The 22,351-nt window shown below is 42.3% G+C and overlaps 1 protein-coding gene across 5 annotated transcripts in view; it reads right to left on the reverse strand.

Annotated features, from left to right (window-relative positions):
- Positions 1-22,351, reverse strand: part of ITPR1 (inositol 1,4,5-trisphosphate receptor type 1) — a 317,336-nt gene that overhangs the window by 97,918 nt on the left and 197,067 nt on the right. For 3 of the 5 annotated variants that reach the window (XM_058563433.1, XM_058563427.1, XM_058563425.1), the window contains 3 exons: positions 13,849-13,899; positions 8,530-8,662; positions 6,331-6,521 (listed from right to left, as the gene is read on the reverse strand). In XM_058563433.1, the coding sequence (XP_058419416.1) occupies positions 6,331-6,521; positions 8,530-8,662; positions 13,849-13,899 (375 nt within the window). The remainder of the gene's footprint in view (positions 1-6,330; positions 6,522-8,529; positions 8,663-13,848; positions 13,900-22,351) is intronic. The other 2 variants (XM_058563442.1, XM_058563440.1) reach the window with 1 other exon arrangement.

Consider the following 22,351-nt stretch of genomic DNA (forward strand, 5'->3'; position numbering starts at 1 on the left):
AACAAGCACTGTATGTCCTTAGTTTTGGATTCCTATAAACTGAATCCTCCAATGTCTGGGCAACTTCTGGAGAACTAAGGACCCCAGTGACCTTATCCTCAGGACAAGACTGAATTTTCACACACCAGCCAAAAGGGGAAGGACATGAGTCAACACTTCCGCAAAAATGGGATTGAACTTCCAGGGAGAACCGAGCTGTAGCACCCAACTCAGAGGCTTGACTGGCCCATGGTAGGTGCTCGACCAATTATAACGGGGGAGGGGGAGCCAGTCTTCAAAGGTGGTCCCCCCAAATTCCCTCTCTCTTTTTACACACATGGCCCCCTAGCAACAAGAGGTGGAGCTTTTCTCCCCTCTCGCTGAAACTGGGCTGGCCTCATGACTGGCTTCGACCAAGAGAATGTGGCAGAGGTGACGTGCTAGGAATTCCAAGCCCAGGCCTTAAAAGAACTGGTAGCTTCCACTTCCCACTTCACGAAACACTATTTCTTAGAACCCAGCTGCCAGGTTCTAAGAAGGCCAAACCACATAGAAAGGCCACACAGAGGAGAACCAAGCTGATCCAGGTGATAGCCCCAGCTGAGCTCCCAGCTGAGAGCCAGCACCAAGAGCCATAGCCATACAAGTGGTCATCTTGTCTGTTCCAGCCCAATCAATCCCCTGATGACTGTAGCCCCATCCACAATCACAGGTAGCAGAAGAACCACCCAGCTGAACCCAAGCTCACAGAATTGTGACAAGTGTCAGAATGGCCACTGCTTTTGAGCCATTAAGTTCTGAGCTGGTTACATCGGTTACTCGATGATAAAATGGGGGAGGGAACAGGAGGCACATGATATTTACCAGGTTTTGTCTAGCTCTGTAGCTCTGAGTGAGTCATACTCTCATTGAGCTTCTGTTTCCTCATCTCTGCGATGGGGATAATACATGCCTAGCATACCTCACAGGGCAACTGGGGACTCAATGAGATAGCTTGAGTGAAAGGACTTCATAAACAGTCAATGACCAATTCAAGAGAATTTGGATACTAGCCCCATTTGTCTTCTCTACTGTGTTCTGCAGCCTTGAACCCATCCCTGGCCCACTTCCACCTCTGTCTTTGGTGATAACAAGGAGTTTACCTTGTAAGGAGGAGAAAGTCATCTTCTTTTGTAAAGCTCCTGCCTTCTTCCTCAGGTCTTTACTATCCTGAAGAATGAAACCATTACAGGCAAGAAGGAGTTTGGGGAGCCAAGCTGCCTTGGTTCAAATCTTGGCTCTGCTACTTACTGCTTGAATGATTTGGGGCAAGTTCCTTAACTATTTTGTGTTTTAGTTCCCTCATCTATAAAAAGGGATAATCATAGCACCTAGCTCACAGGGAGATTGTGAGGATTAAATGAGATGATACATGAAAAACACTTAAGCATAGCTCCTGGCCCACAGTAAGCACTTAATAAATGTTGGCTATCATCATCATCATTATGGTTTTTACTTTAATTTTTTTTGTGTGTGAGGAAGATTAGCCCTGAGCTAACATCTGTTGCCAATCCTCCTCTTTTTGCTGAGGAAGATTGGCCCTGGGCTAACATCTGTGCCCATCTTCCTCTACTCTATGTGTGGGATGCCTGCTACAGCATGGCTTGATAAGTGGTGCGCAGGTCCGCCCCTGGGATTCAAACCTGTGAACCCCGGGCCACCAAAGCAGAGTGTGCAAACAACCACTATATCACCGGGCCAGCCCATTTTTTACTTTAATTTTTTAAATGATCATACAGTAAAATAGACTTTTTTGGTGTACAGTTCTACAGATTTTCATACATGTATAGATTTGTGTGGCCACCACCAAAAGCAGGACACACAACCGTGTCATCACCCAAAAAACTCCTTTGTGCTATTCCTTTATAGTCAAACTCTCCCCTCACTCCTACTGTGGCAAACGTAGATCTGTTCTCCATCACTATAGTCTTGTCCTTCTGAGAATGTCATATAAATAGAACCATACAGTGTGTCACCCTTTGAGATTGGCTTCTTTCACTCAGCATAATGCCTTTGAGATGCATCTAAGTTATTGCATTAATCAATAGTTCATTCCTCTGTATTGCTGAGTAGTATTCTGTCGTATGGATGTACCATAGTTTGTCCAATCACTATACTTTAAATAATTATTTTCACAAGCCAGAGAAGACTTCAGAAATAGAACCAGCCAGCCATCGCTACTGGGTTCTAAGAATTCCTGGGAAAATATCTAATAATTGCTGAGAAGTCCTGATTCAAAGCTGCAAGGAACCCAGGAGTCCACACTTATGTCTCACACTTAGACACAGGAACAGAAACTCAGAAATAACTTCCCTAATCCCACACACAACCAGACTGGAAAGCAGGTCTCATTCCCCCTCCTCTCCACGTGAAACATGTTCCAAATCCTGCGAGGAGGTGCTAATAAACACAAGGGCCATCTGCAGCCCTTTTCTTGGACAGACAACATACAGTTCTGGAACAGTGTAGCCCTGCACGCTCCCCGGCGATTGCCCTTTCTACCACCTGTCACTGAGAAACGTGAATCTGGGGAAGCCCACCTGACCACAGACCAATTTCCCTTCCTGAGACGGTAACACATCACATTGAACAGGAAGTGATAAGGGGCAGTGAGTTCCAGCTGGAACCTACCCTGCCTTTAATAGATCACAGCATTTCAGCAATCATTAATAGCCCTAACTGCAGTCTTTACCCAACTTAAATTAACTTCCCAGCTGGTCATTTACTACTTTGAATCGACTTCTCTAAAGCAAGATGAAACTTTGAATCACTCTCCCTGGGGCTTCAGGGTGTTTGTCCTTAACTGGCCCCAGACAACCCGAGTTCCACATCATTTTCTCCAGAGAAAGAGAAGCTCGGGGCCAAGGGGATCTCACAAATCAACTCTAGGCTAGAATAAATTTTCCTGGAACCACAGGTCTCTAATGAGGCAGCGGGTTAGATTCTCCCCTCCAACCCCTGACATCACAGGAGGAGGACGAAGAGGAGGAAGGAGAGGAGGGGAGAGAGAGAGCACCCTTAGTGCTGCGTCCTCTCATCCGGGCAGGGGGTCCACAGGCCACCACATCCAGGCACACCCACTCATGAGCTCACCCGCTCCCTCAAGAGAAAACAGTTCCACTCCCTGAGAGGCTGAACCACTGGAACTCCATCGTGGCATTTCATCTGGAGCCTGAGCATATTGAGTAATAAATGTGTGAAAACATGAAACTAATATTCATAATTACAAGATAAAGAACTTGAAGGAAAAACAGCTTCTGTGTGCCTTGCCATCACCATCAGGGGTACACTGTGAACAACACGGCATCTCGCCAGAACCTCAGACTTTATCTTGCCAGCCAGCCTCAGCGCCGGCGGTCCTCGGCCCCCACGAGCCCTCTCCATGCTTCATTGTTCTTTAATTAATGGTGTCTTCATGTGTCTAGTCATCCAGACTCTTTAAAGTCTCAAGAGCCAACTGGACCTCTGACCTTCTCGTCTCCCACATTCAATCAGCTGCCATTTTGGCCAACATTTACTATCAATGGATCCAAGGCACTGGCCTTGAGCAGGGAGTGTTGGCGAGTCTCCATTCATGATATCCTGTCCCTCGCCCCCTTCCCCACCATGTTCAGGATCTCTTTTTCTCTCCCTTTTTTCTTTTTTATTGAGGTATAACTTATGTACAGTAAAGCACACCAATTTTAACTGTATGGCTGAGTTTGAAATAGGTATATACCCACGTAACCACCACCTACACGAAGATATAGAACATCTCCAGCAGGCCAAAGGGCTCCCTTGTGCCCCTCCTAGAAAATATCCTCTCCCAAGTTATGACTCGTTTTGAGTTCAGGCCCTCGTTAGCGCTCTCCTAAATTACTGCTGATTAACTTTTTGATTATTGCACTGCCTCCTTCTGGACCCTGCTTTCCTCAATATATCTGTTCTACACTGACAGATTTATAGTCCTAAATCACAGGTTCAAGGCCTCTTGGAGGGCTTCCATGCTACTGTACACAAACCCCAACACCCATTCCAGTCCCCTTTCACCTCCCTGCCCCAGCGCTGCTCAGTCTGAAGGACCCACACCCTGTTTTGCCAGCACACCTGCTGCTCTTGTGCCTCTGGACTTTCTCTTCCATGAAGCATGACCGAACCTTCCCATGCCCCAGCTCCATGCCCAATTTCCACCATTCAGACCCATATCCATCCTTCAAAGCCCACCTCATTAAAACACCTTTCACCAACTCCTCAAACAGATGGTGTTACTTCTCCCTGGGAGGGTCCACAGTTTTGTTCCTACCTCTTGGATGGCACTACACATTACTCTTGAGACATAACTTCCTATGTGCACATATATACATTCTTATATCCTTGCTAGATTTTCAATTTCTTCAAGACTGAGCTTCTCAGATTCTAGGATTTCTCAAATTAATAAAGCTTTAAAAAATTTTGGGGGCGGGAAAGGAATAACCTAGGATTTCCAACTTCTTATTTGGCCAATAGAGGGAAAAAAACCCAAAACTGTCATCCACTATTAACACCATTTCATTAAAGAAAGACATTAGGGTTAAAAAAAAGAGGACAGGATATAATCTCAGAATAAATTGGTGAGATGGTCCCTCAAACTGATACATTTGGTTTACAAAAAACTTACTACATTGCCCTCGTTTTCCACACTTGGCTATGCCTGGAGAAAATTCTTATAGACAGACTGGCCCCAGTGTCTGGAAACCATTGTCCTGTAGTCCCTAGTAAAGCACTGTGTACACATTAAAGTGCTCAATAAGTGTTTAGTTCAACTGATCTAGTCACTGGAAGTCACAAGGTTCAAAGACAAGGAGCGTTTCAGCACTGCTTCCATTCCAACACACTCACCCCAACACCACAGCCACAGCAGGGGGTGGGCAAATCCTAACAATGAGAAAGACTGCAGAATCCACCCATGCTCACTGCCAGACTCACGTGGGACAAAATCAAACAGCAATCCCAACATGTGACAACTCAGGTGCCCATGTGACAACTCAGGCATGTAGTAGACTCTGCCATTGGCTCAAATCTCAACTTAGTGCAGTGCATAATAATGAACTTCAAAAGGGTGTACCGGGGCAAGTAGGGATTGGAGGGCGAAAGATAGGGCAACTGCAGTCAGCTGTGCAGGTTGTTCAAGGCAGAGGGTGCCTGGTTGGAAGAATGAGTAGGGGCTGAAATCCAGGTGTCCCGGCACAGGGCCCACCTACCCTCAACAAGAAACACCCTTTTTTTTTTTTTCTAAACTGCATAAAGAACCAAGACTTTATTAATCCAGACTCTGAATTTAAATTAAAGGTCAAAAATATAACGTCAAGTCAAATACATACATAAGGGTGAATTTTATGGTATGTGAATTATATCTCAATAAAGCTGTTATCAAAATACATGTGCTTGCATGTTTTCCGTTAATATAGGCTCATTGTTTAAATCAACGAAGGGAAAAAACTAAAACGGAGTACAGCTTTTTTTTATATGTAAAACTTCTTGAGGACCAGAGAGAACCACAAACACACACATACACACACACAGCTAAGTAAACCCTTGTTCAAAGAGTCAACAAAGGAGGAGGAGTACATGAAGAAGGGGGTATTAAAAAGATTTAAAGGAATCATTTTAACTGCCATTTCCACATGAAAATTATGTTATGTATATATATTATTAAAATTCATTAAAATTGCTTCTTTAAGGATTTCTCCCAAGAATTCTAGTTTTTAATATTTTTAAATATATATCATACCCAGCTAATAAAAAATCATCTATTCACCTTTGGCTAACCTAGCCTGGCTTTTCTCTATTAGTTCAAATTGGTTTGGGTTTCTTGAACTTTTCAGTTAAAAGGCAGAGAAATTTATAGTCATCAATAGCCCTGCAGTGTCTGTAGATATAAAAGTTAAACCTAAATAGTACACACAGTCCAAACTCCTTTCAGGTCATCTTGTGATGGGATCCTCTATGATCTCAGATAAAAACTGTAAATATACTTCATTCAATCATTCACTGAACAAAGTTATATGGAGTAACTACTATGCCCCAGATCCTATACCAATTTTCTTTGCACATCCTTAGCATTTTATCAATTTACAAACGTAACTCATGTCTTGGAACCAAGTCTGAATTATGACTGAATGACCACAGCAAGATATCAACAGAATTTGTTTTTTAGAACAACAAAATTTTGTCTTCTAAGAATGTGCTGTCCCTCATACAGGAGTCTTGGCACAGCCAGGTATCTGGCTCCCAGAACAGAGTCTCCTCCTGCTCAGCAGGAATGCCACACCAGCAGCCAAGCTACCTTCCTACCTGTATGGTGGTGTTGCCTCCTTCCAGAAGAGCGATGGCCAGGAGAATGCTCTCATGGAACACTCGGTCACTGGATGCATTCATTATGAGGTCGATGACTAGATTGGAGGCCCCCTCCTTGTCGAGGTGGCACTGAACCTCAGCCAGGCTCATCTCACCCCTGCTCACGGAGCTGGACCCGGAACCTCCCCCTAGGAAGATGGAACATTGTTCTTATTAACCACAATCAGAGCAGCTAACATTTATTGCATGCTTACTAGGCACCAACACTTTAAGCACTAAACACTTTAACAGTATTATCTATTTTAACCTTCTTAACTCCAATGGAAGGTAATGATTATTAGCACAGAGATGAAGTCACTTGTCCAAGGACACCTGGCTTGTAAGTAGCAGAGATGGTATTTGAATGCAGGCAGGTAAGATGAAGAAAGAATGATACTTTTCCAGTGAGAGACCTAAAGCCATCCAGCCAAGACTCTCCCTTACATTAAAATATAATGACTTGGGGCAGAATTATTAAGAACTGCTTTGAGTTTAAGAGACAAACCAAACTTAAAACACTTCTTAGAACACTCCTAAGTATAGCCTATAACAATCACTTTAGCCCTCTTTCTAACAAATCCACCCTAGCCCCAAACTCACCCTTTCACATAAATTATCTATTCATTCATTCATTCAACAAATATTTACTGAGTGCTTGGCATGGAGCCAAGAGCTGGGGATAGGGGAGTGAACAAAATAAATGAAGTTTCCATCTTCACTGAGCTTCAAATGAGATGAATATCTGAGGCCCTATGCCATTTAGTGGAATGGATTCTGACTGTGTATAGAAAGTGCCTATTTAAGAACTTACTTTGCATTATTATTGGCAATAACTGAAACATTAACGTACACAGGGAAAGGGGCTGATCAATTTTAGAAAAATGGAAAATCATCTCTCGGTTCTTCCTTGCAGAGCTCAATTCAAATGTCCCCTCCTTTATGCTGCTCGTCCTTGACTATCTAGATCTATTATATCTACATCTAGATCTACTATATCTACAGTACAAGGTAGAAACTGGGTTGCATATCTTCTCTCCCACAGCTTCTTAAAGCAGAATCTGTCCCTGACGCATTTCCAAACCCCCATGTGATGCCTCCCCAGGGCCTCACAAATTTGTTGAATGACCTCACTACAGAAAGTAAAGACAAACAGTTTTGAGACGCTGTGTGAGGAACTTCTACTTGAGAATCCCTGGGAACTTTTGGATGAAAAGCTAAAGGTCTCATTTCTGGGACACCCTGAGAATTGCATCTTCACTGAAGCCGCACAGCTCCGTGAACTGAGAAGATACACTTCAAGTTTTCATCCAGCGAGAAACCCAAGATCCCTCCCCAGTATCTGCTAGGATAAATTTATTAAGCATCGAGTATTTTTTGCTACCTACAGAATCCACTAAGGATCTGCAGTGCCCAACAGCCATCATTATAGACAGGGAATCAGGCTACTCACATCTGTGCTTTGAGCACTGAGCTCCTGGCTTCCCTTAAAACCAACACCCATGGTTGAGTTCAATGTTCTTGCAACTTTTACCTGTAATTGTTCTTACGATGGTTTTAACCAATTCTATAGAGAGATTTTTTTTTGATAAACTCCTCTAAGAGTTTGGGAGGCACACAACATGAGCATTAGAATTAGATACACTAGGGTTCAATTATAGACTAGTCACTAACAAGCTTCCATTTCCTTTGCTAAACTGGGATAACAACAGTACCTACCATATAACGGTCATTTGGCGGAGAAAATAAGACAAAGACTGCAAAATGCTTGGGAGAGCCCTTGGCACTTGGTAAGCGTACAATAAATGGTAGCTTTCACCATCTTCACTGCCAACATCATCATCATTTTATGGGAAAATATGAGTCCTAATGACCACATGAAAATGTGCAATAAAATCAAGTTCCTTGAGTCATTCAAATATCACCAAGAGGGTCACTGCATGGGAAAGAGGGGCAAAAGGCTTAGCCAATATCGAATCACAGAGAAATATTTTTAGACATCAGTTTGACGGTAGGCCAACAACAAAACAAGTTGCTGAAAAATATACTTGCAACCCAAATTCATCTGTTAGAGTTTCAACCTGTTAAGTAGAAACATGCAGCGCTCATGGGGCACACTTAATTCACACGTGCAGCTAATTAGCACACCACACAGCCTACCTCCTCCCCCAGGCTTGCTGGGTCCTCCTGGTGACAGCGGGCCATTGCCAAAGCTGGTAAGGCTCTCTCTTCTTCCTGCAGGTCTGATGTTTCCATAGTAACGGTTGACCAAAATCTGCCTGAGCGCCTCACCCTTAATGCAAACAGGATAATGAAATCAGGTTCTGAATTTAATGCATAACTGAGCAACTAATATTCAAAAAACACAGGGGTACTCAGTCATAACTGGCTCAGTTTCACTCAGTGAAAAAATAAATTATTAATAAAAGCATTTGGAAACTCTAAAGTTAACGTCTTCAATATTTTCTCAGGAAACCAGATCATTAAAAACATGCAGCAATCTAGCATGTTAAATATCTGAAGTACTCTCTCACACTAATAAAGATAGAACATTAATTTTGAAGAGCAACTAACAATAACAAAAACAAAAAAGTCCCTTTGGGTAAGCCAATAAAATTTGGACAAATTGAAAATTTCACAGGTCACCTTCCACATAGCAATATAAAAAATGTTACTCCAAGCACATGGTTTATTCACAAGATCCTAAGAAAATATTAAGATATCAGAGTAATAGAGAATAATGATAAAATAAACTGAAAGTAAGCCTTTCTTACAGAAATAGTCAATGGGCCAAATGGTGAAGAAAAAAATAATGCTATAGAAAATAAATTAGTGGAAGATATCAGAAATATCAATCAAAAAATAAGCACCATGGATGAAACGACATTTGGGACTTGCTTTGAAATAATATGGGAGGAGGGGAACAGGTAGGGGTATAAATGAGAAAAGAGTAGGCATGAGTTGATAGTTGTTGAAGCTGAGTTATGAAGGAAGGTTCTCAAAACTATTCTGACTTCTTTCATAGATACTTGAATATTTCCATTAAAAGTTTTAAAAATATAAATATCAAAGGAATCTTGGACAGGGGATATAATAACTCCTTCCCACAACTCCAACCAAATAAAAAAAATAACACTTTGATTTGTTCTCTAATACTAGGAGACACTGGCAAAGCAACACAAAGAAGAAGAATTAATTCTCAGCTCTACTCCACTTGCAGTCATGCGAAGGGACTCCCAGACCACCTCTCAATCTGGAAGTTTCTAAAAGTCAAAGGCTGTGTGGATTTCCCCCAGACTCTTCCCCAGAGACAAAGTAGTAAAGCATGGAGTTCTTCTGGTACATCATCGAGAGAGGTAAGTGAGAAGTCTAGCAGAGAGAAGAGGTGTTGAAATATAGCAGGTCTCTAAAATAGAGACTCGAGTTCTTTTGAAGAGATCTGCAACTGTAACATGAGTCAGTAGAATTTAAAGTGATTTGTTAATAAGCTCTGAGAATAGGTCTGGAGACTTCAAGTGGAGTGTTTGCAAAATAAGATGGAAGGGAGCAGACAGAAAAGGGAGGGGCACCCTGAGGGTGGTGGGGAGGCAAGGGGCATCCCATATAAGGTTCCAGGGCTACACTGCCAGGTTTTTCTCCTTTGTTAATTCATGCTGCTGGTCAAAGACTCCAGGAACAATTTGGGATAGGGTGAACAGGAGCGGAGGGGTGTAGTACTAATTTTTAAATGCAAGTTCAGGAAATGAAAGATCTCAATTTTCCTCTCCATTCCACCCACAAATATGTGTCTCATTGTAGTTCAGCAAAGGAGGGTGCTTCTCTTAGCTCATGAAACTCATTTCCAACCTTGATCAACTGTAAATTACAAATTCTGAGAGTGCTTCCAATGAGGGAAGTTATTTGTGATGTTTTCAAGTACTTTTTAAATAAACTGTTTTCAGTACAATATTCTTAAATGGCTTAGAAAACCACATTTTGGTATTAAGATATAGTTTTGCTGGTGTTCAAGTCTCCGGCACCAAAACAAACACATCAACATTCTCCAAAGCAGTCATTGAGAGGATAGTGATTTAAAAGGATGACTTCATAAGAGAAATACAAATTTCAAAGGAATGTTCAAGAAAGCCTACTAAGAAAGGAAAAGAGGAAAGAAAAGGTTACGTCCACATGGAATATAATAGGATATTAAATATGACTTCTCTTTTTCAACATAATGATGCATCTATCTGATTTTCTTTCAATAAGATACAGAATTTGAGGTTCCACAACAAGAACGGTTGGCAATAAACCATCCTAATTCTCTGAATGGATCACCTTTGGCACCATAAGAACACTGTTTGAGAGGCAGATGGCAGGGTTGACACCTGTAAGCTGCAGCCATAGAAGACAGTCAATGCAGCTGTGGCGGCAAGAATCTGGAGGATCATAGGGTTGAATGGTCAAAGGCAGGGTGACTGCGACCAGCCAACAAACACGCCTCCTTTAGGGCAGTCTCAGCCAGAGCCTTAGCACCACAGTTACACTTAGGGCTGGAGTGACTTGGTTAGATTTTCCACTCCTCATGGTTTTGAGGGTAACCAGCAAGAGCCTGGTCAGTTTGCAATCAAGCACAGAGGAGGTAAAGAAAGGAACACATGCCATCTGGGAACACGTGGACTCCAGGAACAGGAACTTCACATTTATGCAGCCTGGATGCCAAACTGAAGTTACAAAGGGATCTCACATTACCATTTTGCCTCTCCTTCCACAGAAAAACCCTACCAGTTACCATAGCAACTGATGCATCAAATGGTACAGTTTTCCCCCATAAGAGAATATCATGAAATGTGCTCATTATGGAAAAAACAACACACACACATTCCACCCCAGAAACTTTTTTTTCCCCCTCTTAATTATAAGGTTTTTGGCACATATTCATCTCACCTTCTATCCACACACATACACACAAAATTAAACTGCAAAGGGAAAAAAAACCCACAGTAATTTTTTTTTTTAACAAGATGAGATCCATTTCTTTTCTGAAAGAATAAAGATTGAGGATTTTAGGTAAAAGGGTATAGAAAGAGAAAACAGATAAGCATTATTAAAAGTTATGCAAATCCCTAGTGTGAAAATTGAGGTTCAAGGAAAATTTTGTTTTTCTGAGCCAGTGATTTAATTTAGGAAAAATTAAAATCTGCATAGAAAAGTCTTCCTAATCATCTTGATATAAATTACTCAACAGCACTAAGCGCTTCACGGTGTACCAGGCTGAGAAACCTGATTGCAGAGAAGAGGTAAAAAAAAAAAAAGACTTCCCAAATAATGTCATTCCTTCGGCTTTCACACATTTGGCCATGCAGCCCTTTTTAAAAGATAGTATTAGTTGTTTTTTTTCCCCCAGCAGTTTACACCTACAGTATGCAAACAAATATCAGATGTTTATGTCTGGTAAGAAATTCCACACACATTACCTAAGACTGAGAAAAGGCAAAGAGTTTCATTTGCAATAAGTGTCAAGTTAAAAGAGTGAAAATGGAAGATCAGTGGTGCGGAGTCATGAAACCAAGCTCCCGTCTGGCAACTCGGTTCAAAGAGTTTCAGTCTATCAATTAAACTAGTGGCTAATGAACTGCGTGGGAATATGGCCCCGTGTTGAGCAAAGAACCAAGGAGTTAACACCGCCACACGCAAAGGAGATAAAAAGTGATCTTTTGGCTTCCCAGGTTCCAGCCACTTAAAAATCATGTGCTTCAGGAAAGATCACCCTCTCCCATGAGAGGTGAGCCTTTCACACCTTAGTTAGCACTAAGGTAGTGCCTCAATTTAAAAATATCTTTCTTTTCCTACTCCTGTTGTCTACCAAATTCCTGAAGCGTCTCAATCTGCATGGTAACTACAATACGATAGTTAACGTCCCTTATCACAGTCCAGCCACTGTGCTAAGTTCTTCATGTGCACAGCTCCGAAGAACAGTCCTAAGGGATGGAGACTATTATCATCCCCATTTTACAGTAGAAGAAACGGAGGCAGGGGGAAATTAAATAACTTCCCCCAAATCACATAGCGAGGGCCTGGCAAAGGGGACTTGAACCTGTTTGTAATTCCAAAGCTCATGTGCTTAGGCAACATTCAATACTGGTCTCTGGAGGGTTTAGGGCATGAGGGACGGCTACGTGGCTATACTGGCTACTTCTAAGACCTAGGATAATTCTTAAAGGACAGGCAAGGATGGAAAATACAGGAATGTAAGGTGCCCTTGGTCAATGAACTGCAAGAGATACTAGAAGCTGGAGGAGAAGGACTAAATGCCAACTTCTTGGGAGCTATTCTTTGGTCATAGCCTAAGAAATCACAATCACAAGAGAAAAAAAAGGATTTGGGACGTGGTGGGACTGGGCAGGGGCTGGGGTGTGTGAGAAGAACAAAGGTGCACCAGGACACACAGTTATCTTGGGCGTACTTTCTCCAGGAAACTGATGACAATTCCAAGGCAGTCTTTGCAACGACCGTTCATTTTCTAACCCCATGACCTGGGGTAAGGTGCCTAACCTCTCTGAGTCTCAGTTTCCTAATCTGTGAAATGGGGATGAAGGCTGTGTTACCAGGTCAGTGTCAGTATTAATAAAAATTGATAAGTTAACATATGTAAAAGTCTTAGCACAGTAACCAGAATATGATAACTGCTCAGAAAACAAGGATGTCTTGTTATCTTCCAAAAATGGATAATATGAAATCAATGCTGGTCAGCACACTCATGATGTATATAGCCTTCTAGAAAATGGTTTAGCAATGCATAATCAGCACCTTAAGAAAGTATCTACCCTTTGGCCTAGCAATTCTGCCTCTAAGAAGAGTCTAGCCCAAGACATACACACTGGTTCATTTCCTTGCCAAAGGAAAAATTACAAACCACCTATTAATTTGTAGAACTTCAGAGAGCTGTTAACCTTCAAAGACTTTCAAAGAAAATGCTCAGATATAATATTAAATGACAAAAGCAGGGAACAAAAGTTATATACTTCGAATAATCCCAATGACAATGAAAGGATATGTGTGTTTGCTGGCAGACATTCTCTCATGTGTAAAAAAGTGGATAGAAGGAAATATTAAATCATTAGCAGCTTTCATAGCTAGGTAGTGTAATTGTGAACATTCTTGTCATTATACCTTTTTGTTTCTATAAATTATCCATAATAATCATTACTTACAGAAAAGAAAAAATTTTAAGACTTCGCCTAAGTAGAAGGCCAGCACAGAAAAAGACCAGAGGATGTGAGGAGGTCACTTGTTCATTATTTGGAGAATGGTTGGGTACAGGGTGTGAGCAGGTAGATAATAGGTGGAATCTCCAGTTAGTTTCATTTATATATATGGCTGTGACTGGTCATGGGCCAATTAATACTTTAACAATATCAACAACAAAAACTGCTTTCAGTCACAGTGTGTGGCTGAGGCAAGGGTCATGGCCATTGGCTCCCCACACCCAAGACTACGTACCCTTTTATGGTCTTCCAGTTGCCTCAGGGGTGGACTCGGTTCAAGCTCCTGCTAAGCATGCAGAAATTCCATTTTAAGTACAACACGAGGAAACACTACCATCTTCAGCATCAGCCACAAATGAAATACACTCAGAGTGAAGAGTTACACAAAAGGAGTACAGGCCTGTTTTTGTTTTTCCCCAAATAGTAATGCTCGATTACTTTGGATACTGCTTAACAACCATCCCACCCCCCAACTCTAATGCCCTATTTAAAATGAGCAGGCATACACCTTTTTGGGCCAACATTATTTTTGCAAAGAATATGAAAAGGAGCTTCCATATTATGTACTTTTACATGAACCCAAAAGGGGTTATAAGGCAAGACTCAACGGGACAGGTCCTCACGATTCACTCATGCATTATTGCACAGCACATGCATAAGAAGATCAACGCACATGCTTCTGAGCAGACACACACGGGACCTTGGCTCTCTCCAACCCACCGGTACACAGCCTTCTAATCAAAGCTATTAACGATGAAGAGCTCTGATTAGAATTTTAGAGACTGATCATTATAAAGCATCCACACTGCAACTCAGCTATTTGATAATCTGTTTCATTTTTAAGATTTTCCATAGACTTCTTTCAAATAAAGTACGCTTCATTCTAGCTTTAACCAGTGTGATTTTAGAACGTTTCTGAAAGTAAATTTTGATACTTGGAAACATGCCTGCCCAAAATGCTTCTCTATGACTTTCGATGCTTAATTAATTCTAGTCCCTCATTTAGCAAGTTTAGTTAGTGACAGGAAGAACAGAAAGAATACATGGTGAAACTACAACTTTATTAGCAGCTTTCACCAAAACTATACATTAATATCCAGAACTTCAAGTTTGCGTCATCTCTGTACAGGACCCAGAGTCTATTTTGTAGAACAGAAAGGTCTCAATGTTCCAGAATTTCTCAACTGAACATTTCCAGACTAAGGCAACAGTTTTGTGTGAAAGCCTTCAGAGAGCCACAACCCCTCACCTGGAGGGGCACTTTGGTTTAACTCTAGCTCCTCAGAATTTTCTTTCTACACCAAGAGTCACCTCAATGACAGCAGCGATCAGTTCCCAACCAGGCTAGAGACGTCCCTCCGGCACCTGCCACCGGGACAGACATTTCACCACAACAATTCAGACACTCAACCAGGACAACTGAGAAGCACCCATATTTGCTGGCACTGCAAATATAGGTGAGCAACACACACCTCTGTGGAGTTCTCGGAATCCGGAGCTTGTGGCAGCTAGTCGGGGATAAAACGAAGCATGTTAGTTACAGCATATGCATCTCACGGGCCACAGAGAAGTCCAGAGACCAACAGTCAAGGACAAGACACGGAAGGCAAGATCGAAGATGAGGTGACCTAGCTGTATCACCTGCAGAAGGCGGCTTCAGCAACCGAGGTGAGGAGACCCTTTCTCTTTTAAATGGAACTGAATGTGGTTGTGCTGGATGAGACAATGGGCCTGAGATGAGGAAACATATTGAAAATAAAGAAACAAAAAGTCTACCACTGACCAAGAAGGAAATATGTCTTTAAAAATAGATGTCAAAGGAAGAACCACCATATATCTGTGTTTTGTTCAGCATAGTGCATACCCAGAGGCTCTGGGAGGGAGCAGGGGGTGGGTGATGACAACAGGGGCCTCAGGTGCAGTCCCCTCCCCAGGGCCCAGAGCTTGTGAAAGCTCTGCACCACCACTCTCCTGAGACAAACTTCTCCTGTGGGTATACGCATCTTCCTGCGTCTCTCCGTTTCCCACATTCTGACCCTGCATCAGAAGGTAAGACCTGAGGCTCTGGCTTATGAGCGGAAGCCGCTCCCTGCCAGCATGTCTGTGAGGAGAAACAGAGGCTGCTGCATGCAGTGTTACTTGGCTGGTTATCATCCCACCCGTGCACTTCCCTCAGGAGCTCCATCGACTGGGTTCCCTGGCCCTACTCCTGCCATACCACGAAGACACCCCCCTCAGCCACGCCTCTCCTTGATTTCATTATTCCCAACCCATATATGAGAGACAAGATGATGCCCTTGAAGGAAATGAAGGGTAATTGTGAGGGTGCATGTGGTGGCTAACATGGCTAGAGAAACGTCCACGGCTCCATGTGAAGACCATCACGAATCTATCCTCCAAACGGCAACTGCTCAGAACAGGAAACTGACATCAGGCGTAACCGCGAGACCGCACCCAGGCCACCCTGGACCAAAGTCACGCACCAGGCACGACTGGCTTGGTTCAAGGTGCAGTCTGACACCATGGAATGAGGCCAAGGCTCACGCTGCAACTTAGTGACCTTGGCCTCCTTCGGCGGTGCTCCAGCCTCCAGCGACCTAGCACACCGAGGCCAGAGTGTCACTGTTGGGTGGTGAGCCAGAGCAGGTGTTTAAGGCGTGGGAGGACTGAAGCTGTGAAATTTGGTGGTGTCTCAACCCAGCTCAATGCCACGCCTTTAGTGGTTTGATCCCCAAGATGGAAAAAATGCTCTTAAAATTAGACCGTTATTATGTAACCTAATGATTTCTGTCTTTTTTCCTATTTCCTAACAGGTAAAATGAAGTAAAAATACAGGGGATCTCTTTAAGCACAAAGATTAAACTAATTCACAAGGACAAGGAGGCACATCTGGAGGGCTGGTCACTCAGTTCTGGACAGAAGAGCTTTCAAACAGGAGTGCAACTCCTCTAGTCTCAGGGAGAAAATTTCCCTCCAAAGCATTTAGCTTCCTGTTGGGGTGAGGAGGCATATTGTGGTAGAAAGAATATGGCGAGGAAAATAAAACCAGAGCTCAGGTATATGTCTTTTCAAGATGATATAAATAAGATTACGATCCAAGAATGCATTTTAACTCTACACTTAGGTTCTGCATGCCTCAGGCTAAAGAATTAAAATTGTGCGAACGTCTGTGCTATCTACCCTTAGTGCAAAAAGAACACATGAGAAAAAGCAGAATTAAAGCAATTGCCCATGCATTTTTGAGCAGTCCGAGATATCGATGGAAAAAAGTATTGTCTTCTACTATTTCCATTGGCCACATGCCCACTAACATATCCTTTATACTGATCCTATATGATTAGAACAAAAGGATTACAGGCATGGATTTACTGCAGGAACCCACAGAGCTACCTTCCTACTCCCCTGCCAATCAAAACAAAAGCTAAAGGAAATAAAGAAAATGGAACCGGAACTGGTGTGTGTCTTTCTTTCCTTTTTTTCAAATTCTCTTGTCTGAGATATCTTCGTCCAAAGAAGCATCTTGAATTCTTATAGAGTCGTCACAGGTAGTACTCAGCTGTTTCTTAACCAGAGATCAGTGGTTTCTGATATATTCTATGATTATATTGACATTTGATTGCCTCCCTAAACTGCTGCCATGCTTGTTTTAAATTAATAAATTTTTAAAACAAAAATTAATTTAAATTATCTTTTTTCCTTGAACATTTCATGAACACTTTTGAGACAATGAAGGATGCTTTCAGCTTCAGGAATCCCTATTTAAACAGACGGACAATTTTTTAATGTTTTTTTAACTATTCACAGAATAGAATGGAAAAACCAAGAGCACTGAACGGGTGTCGTGTGACTACGGTTTATCCAGGCACTGGCTCTGTGTGACCCTGAGCTAGTCACGAACCTCTCTGGGCTTCCATCTCCTGACCTGTAGTTCAAGGAGACCAAAGCATATATTCTTTAGGATTCCTTCCAGCTAAAACATTAAGTAATGCTTGGTATATTTTCTGTAAATTTCGTTTCATAATATCTAACAGACAAGTTCCCTAAATAATACAACCTGCTGGGACACAAAACGATTTCAGGCATGGAAAAGGCCTAACCGTACCCAGCATATAATTTGGTAAAATAACCAACAACCTTTACACTAGCACTTCCTACATGAGGATTTCAGCTAGATTTCCTTGAGGATAAGGTTATTTTATGTCAGCAAGCTACAATTTTGAAAAATATAAGCATATTAATAAGCTATATATGTTTGCATAAGATAACTACAGAAATGCAATATATAATATCCAAAGCAAAAGATAATGTTTTATTTTTTGAGGAAGATTGGCCCTGAGCTAACTAACATCTGTTGCCAATCTTCCTCCTTTTTTACTTTTTTATCCCCAAAGCCCCAATAGATAACTGTTATGTCATAGTTGTATATCCTTCTAACTGCTCTATGTGGGACACTGACTCAGCATGGCTTGATGAACAGTGCATAGGTCTGTGCCCGGGATCCAAACCAGTGAACCACGGGCCACCAAAGCAGAGCATGTGAACTTAACCGCTATGCCACTGGGCCAGCCCCAAGGTAACGTTTTATAAATGAATGACTTGATTTTCTCAGCACATTTTTATTATCAAATTTAATTATTTTTTACATGAAAGGTCATCCTCAATGACCACACATTAAGGAGAATGTTTGGAGAAGATGTGCATGTCTGAATTTCACAAGTCTTGTCTTCTCCCACCTTGGTCCTGGGATCAGTCACTACACTCAGGTGCTGACACCTCCAGTCAAGGCAAAGCCTCCTAAACCACCAGGTGATTGACAGTAATCTGATGTTGCCGAGTTCCGAACTTAGAAACCAACGATTGCCCCCTGTTGCCTCTTCATATTTCTTCTTGGATCCTAAGTCTTCCCAGTGCTTTTCAAAAAGGTCAGCAAAATCAAACTTAATAGAAAAAAGATTTCAAATGACTGGCTTTGAAATAGAAATTCAAAATGAATCTCAAGTCACTGAATCCCAAATGTTCTTCCTGGAGGAGGCCACTAATCAGAGTCCGGTACTTGCGTAGCAACTAGATACTTGCATATGACACAATGATACACACACTTTCAATAGATAATGTACTTAACATTTTTCCAAAGGATGAGTTTCTACTATAAATGAAGGAAATTATACTTTGTCACTCTTGACTTCCTAGGGTTACTATTTCTGGTGTATGCACAACAGCACCCATCCACTCACATACATATATACCTACATACATCTGTTTCATGTGTGTCCATTACACACATGAGCCAACACATGCACAGAGGACAGCCATGTAAATACCCTTTGTTTTCTGCTGCCATCAACATGAATTCCTCCACCAGCCCTGGGCTTCTAGAATTTTCCTTTGAAATAAGATGTCTTCTTTCATGGACCACCCCTGGCCGAAGCTGAATGCAGTTCCAGAAATGTAACTGTATTATAGATCTTGTTATCAGCACATCAAAGGGAATTTATAGTCTCTAATCTCCCTAAACCAGTCTTCAGTTCCTTTTCACCCACTCCTGACCTCAGAGGAGGAAACAAACAAACAAACAGGGAATGGGCTTGCAAATATGTTTGCTGGGCCCTGTCCTTCAACAGCCTTTGAAAACCCACGTTAAGCCAATGGAACGCTTTGCAGAAAATTGAGCTAAAAGAGAAGTTATCTAGCATTTTAGCAGAACAATGTTAAATCTTCACATTTGCTAACACAATGCCCTTTACTAATGGCATTTGTTTTCAGAATCAAAATAAGAAATAAAAATGACAGTTCCAATGATGTAATTTCACCTACATTTTATAGAACAAGTCCATCAGAACTCAATTCATTTTTAAAAAACGCATTCTCACCTGACTAAATTATACAACTTCAGTCATTATGGAATAATCTCAGCATTAAAAAAAAACCCTCCCCAGGTTCTGCAACAGCTTCTGTATGCTCTGAGTTGAGCTTGCTTGCTCTATGGTTGCCAGTGTCTAACAGTAAACAGCCCCACTGCATTTATTGGCAATTACTGCTGAAGGTCACACATCAGCAGTGAGCCTAAATTCCAGGAAAAAAAAGAAGCTCTTATGTAACTGCCGCCTGAATGTTGGCAGGTGCCCAACCCAGCAGTTCACAGCAATGTAAGAAAGTAGGACACCTCCACCCTGGGTTGGACGTCATAAGAACGCCCCCTGAAGGTGCAATTTAATAATTCTTAGGTTTCTCTTGTTTCTCTACTGTTTTTTTTGCCCCGAATTTTACAAAGTTCCCTGTCAGTGGCATCCTTTGCTTGCAGAAGCAGCTCACAGTGGGAGAAGTTGACGACTCAATACAGGCAGGCTGCAGCCGCCCGGAACAAGTGGGAATGTCAATCTTGTTTTCCTGTTGCAGTGCAGAAAGGTGAAGTTGCTAGTTGACACTACTGGCTCTGGAGATTTCATGGTTCCAAGTGCCAGTGATTAATTGGGGATCACATCTCAAACACGTAGAAATGCAACATGTCCACTGAGCACACACCTTCTAAACACACCATTCCTTTCCAAAGACACACATACGAAAACAAAGTGGATTACTGTTCTGCCCACTGTGTTGGCCTGAAGTTTGAGTACTTCATCAGAATCATTTCTTTGGTTAGCACTACACTTTACAGTTTAGAAAAGTGATCCCCATGATCACCGGCTGATGCTACTTGCCTGTTGTTGCCTGACCTCCCTGCTCAGGTGGAAGTCCCCAAACTACACGTTCTCATGACCCAATGTGCTTCTCCTTTCTACACTTCTCATGGTTGATGGCTGTCATTTAACATTAATTTGTACTATTTTCCATCTCCCCCATAAAACCGTAAACTCCAGAAGAGCAGATATTGTTTATTTGGGGCACCAGTGTATCCAAATTCCCTAGTACCATGCCTGGAATGGAACAGGCACTCATATACTAGTCACATAAATGAACGTCTTGAGCATCATTTGGTGTCCATTTGAAGCCAAGAATGGGTACAGGAATGAACTTTCTGGGGTGAGGGAAACAGTCCACATCTTGATTCATGTGTATACATATGTAACAATCCACCAAGCTATGAACTTCAGAATGAGCTGAAGGGACACGAATGCAAGTTGTTTCTTTTTCTCCTCCACCTCATCTGTATCCCCCGCTCCCCGGCAACACCCCAAGGAAAAGGTAAAATCTGGGGGGAAGGATGAAGACTCCGCCTCTTTATTTGCCACAAAGAAAAATGAAATTTTATTCTAGAAGATGGCTGGGAAGGCCCTATACACACGCACTGCAGGGCCTCTGTGACTCTCTCCTCACTTCACCCGATCTCTAAGAGCACTGACAAGAGACTCAGAAGTCACCGTGTTTTTTCCCAAATCATTCACTGCACATCTCCTCTCTTGAGATGTCCAACTGGCCTTTATCCTGAAAGGGCAGTGGCTCTTCCCCAATCAGGGGATCTCGGGGGCGCCAAATATGCCTTACCCTGTCTCAGGGGTTATTCCCCACCACGTTTAGAAACTGGAACATTGGTTTGCAATTTAGGTGTGAGGCCTTGCCCGTATCCCGGGCCCGCATGAACTCTCATTAAGCTTAACTCCAGCTGTGGGCTGCAGGTTTCCACCAGCACACGCTGACAAAAGGCTTGGCAGGGGAGAAAGTGCAGGAGCTGTGGCAGTTTCTCAGCCACTGATGATAAATGCCAATAGGGCATCTCTGCTTGGACGGCCAGATCCAACAGCCTGAGGGACTGGGGACAGAGTGTTGGTGTCCCAGGGCTCTGATGGTTGCCAGGGGTAACAACGAAAAGGGGATCCACAGTTGCTTCCTCAGGGAATTTTCAAAGAATCCAAGTGGCTGCCAGAACATTCTTCTTTTATAAACAGACAGTATTCTGTTTCCTAGAGTATAATTATAAACACACCTGCTCCAACTGTGGAATCTTTCCATAAGCGAGCAATAAACTCCCAGCCAGGAGACCCAAGTTCTATCTTGAGCAAGCAAACACATCAACTGATTACTATGGTGCAAAACAGTATATTAATAACACTGCACACTCTGATTAGGGAGGGTTTTCCTTTCCTGACTTAATCTGTACTTAAGCAAACAGAAACTCAACCTCAGTATTTCAGAGGAAAAACTCAAATCAGCGAGGCATTTACAACTCTAGGTTGAAACAAGAGTACTGAAGGGTGTCAACATGCAAATTCAGCATTAGATGTTTTCCTGGCATACAAATAACCCGGAAGAAAACTAAAGAGGAAATGGCAAAAATCACTGTAGTTAAATCAGTTAATTAAGCCTCTGCACAACCTTTTGTTTTTCTCACCTTCTATTCGTCCCAGAGGGCATGGCCTCCTCACCTGTTCATGTCGCTAATATAAGGAAAAGTCTGTGCTTACAGAATTGACTATGCAGAGCAGGAGGCACACCAGGCCAGGAGCAGCACCGGCACTGTTCTAGTCCTAGTTTAGCCACTATCTAGCTGTGTGGGCTAAGACCAGTCACTTAACCTCTCTCAGGTCCATTCTTGAGAGAGCCAGGCCAAAGTCATAACCACTCATATCACTTTCAATTTTAAGTCTGTGATTCAAACTCTCCTTAGGTATATCTGAATCATCTCTTAACATATCTAACATGATGGTGGTAGACATTAGAATAGACAACATATTCTGTTTGGTAGCTCTAGCCCACTCAAATTAAGGTAATAATTGATCTACCAAAAGAAGGAATAGATATCT

Source organism: Diceros bicornis, chromosome 2, assembly GCF_020826845.1.
Source record: "Diceros bicornis minor isolate mBicDic1 chromosome 2, mDicBic1.mat.cur, whole genome shotgun sequence".
In the NCBI taxonomy this organism is placed as follows: Eukaryota; Metazoa; Chordata; class Mammalia; order Perissodactyla; family Rhinocerotidae; genus Diceros; species Diceros bicornis.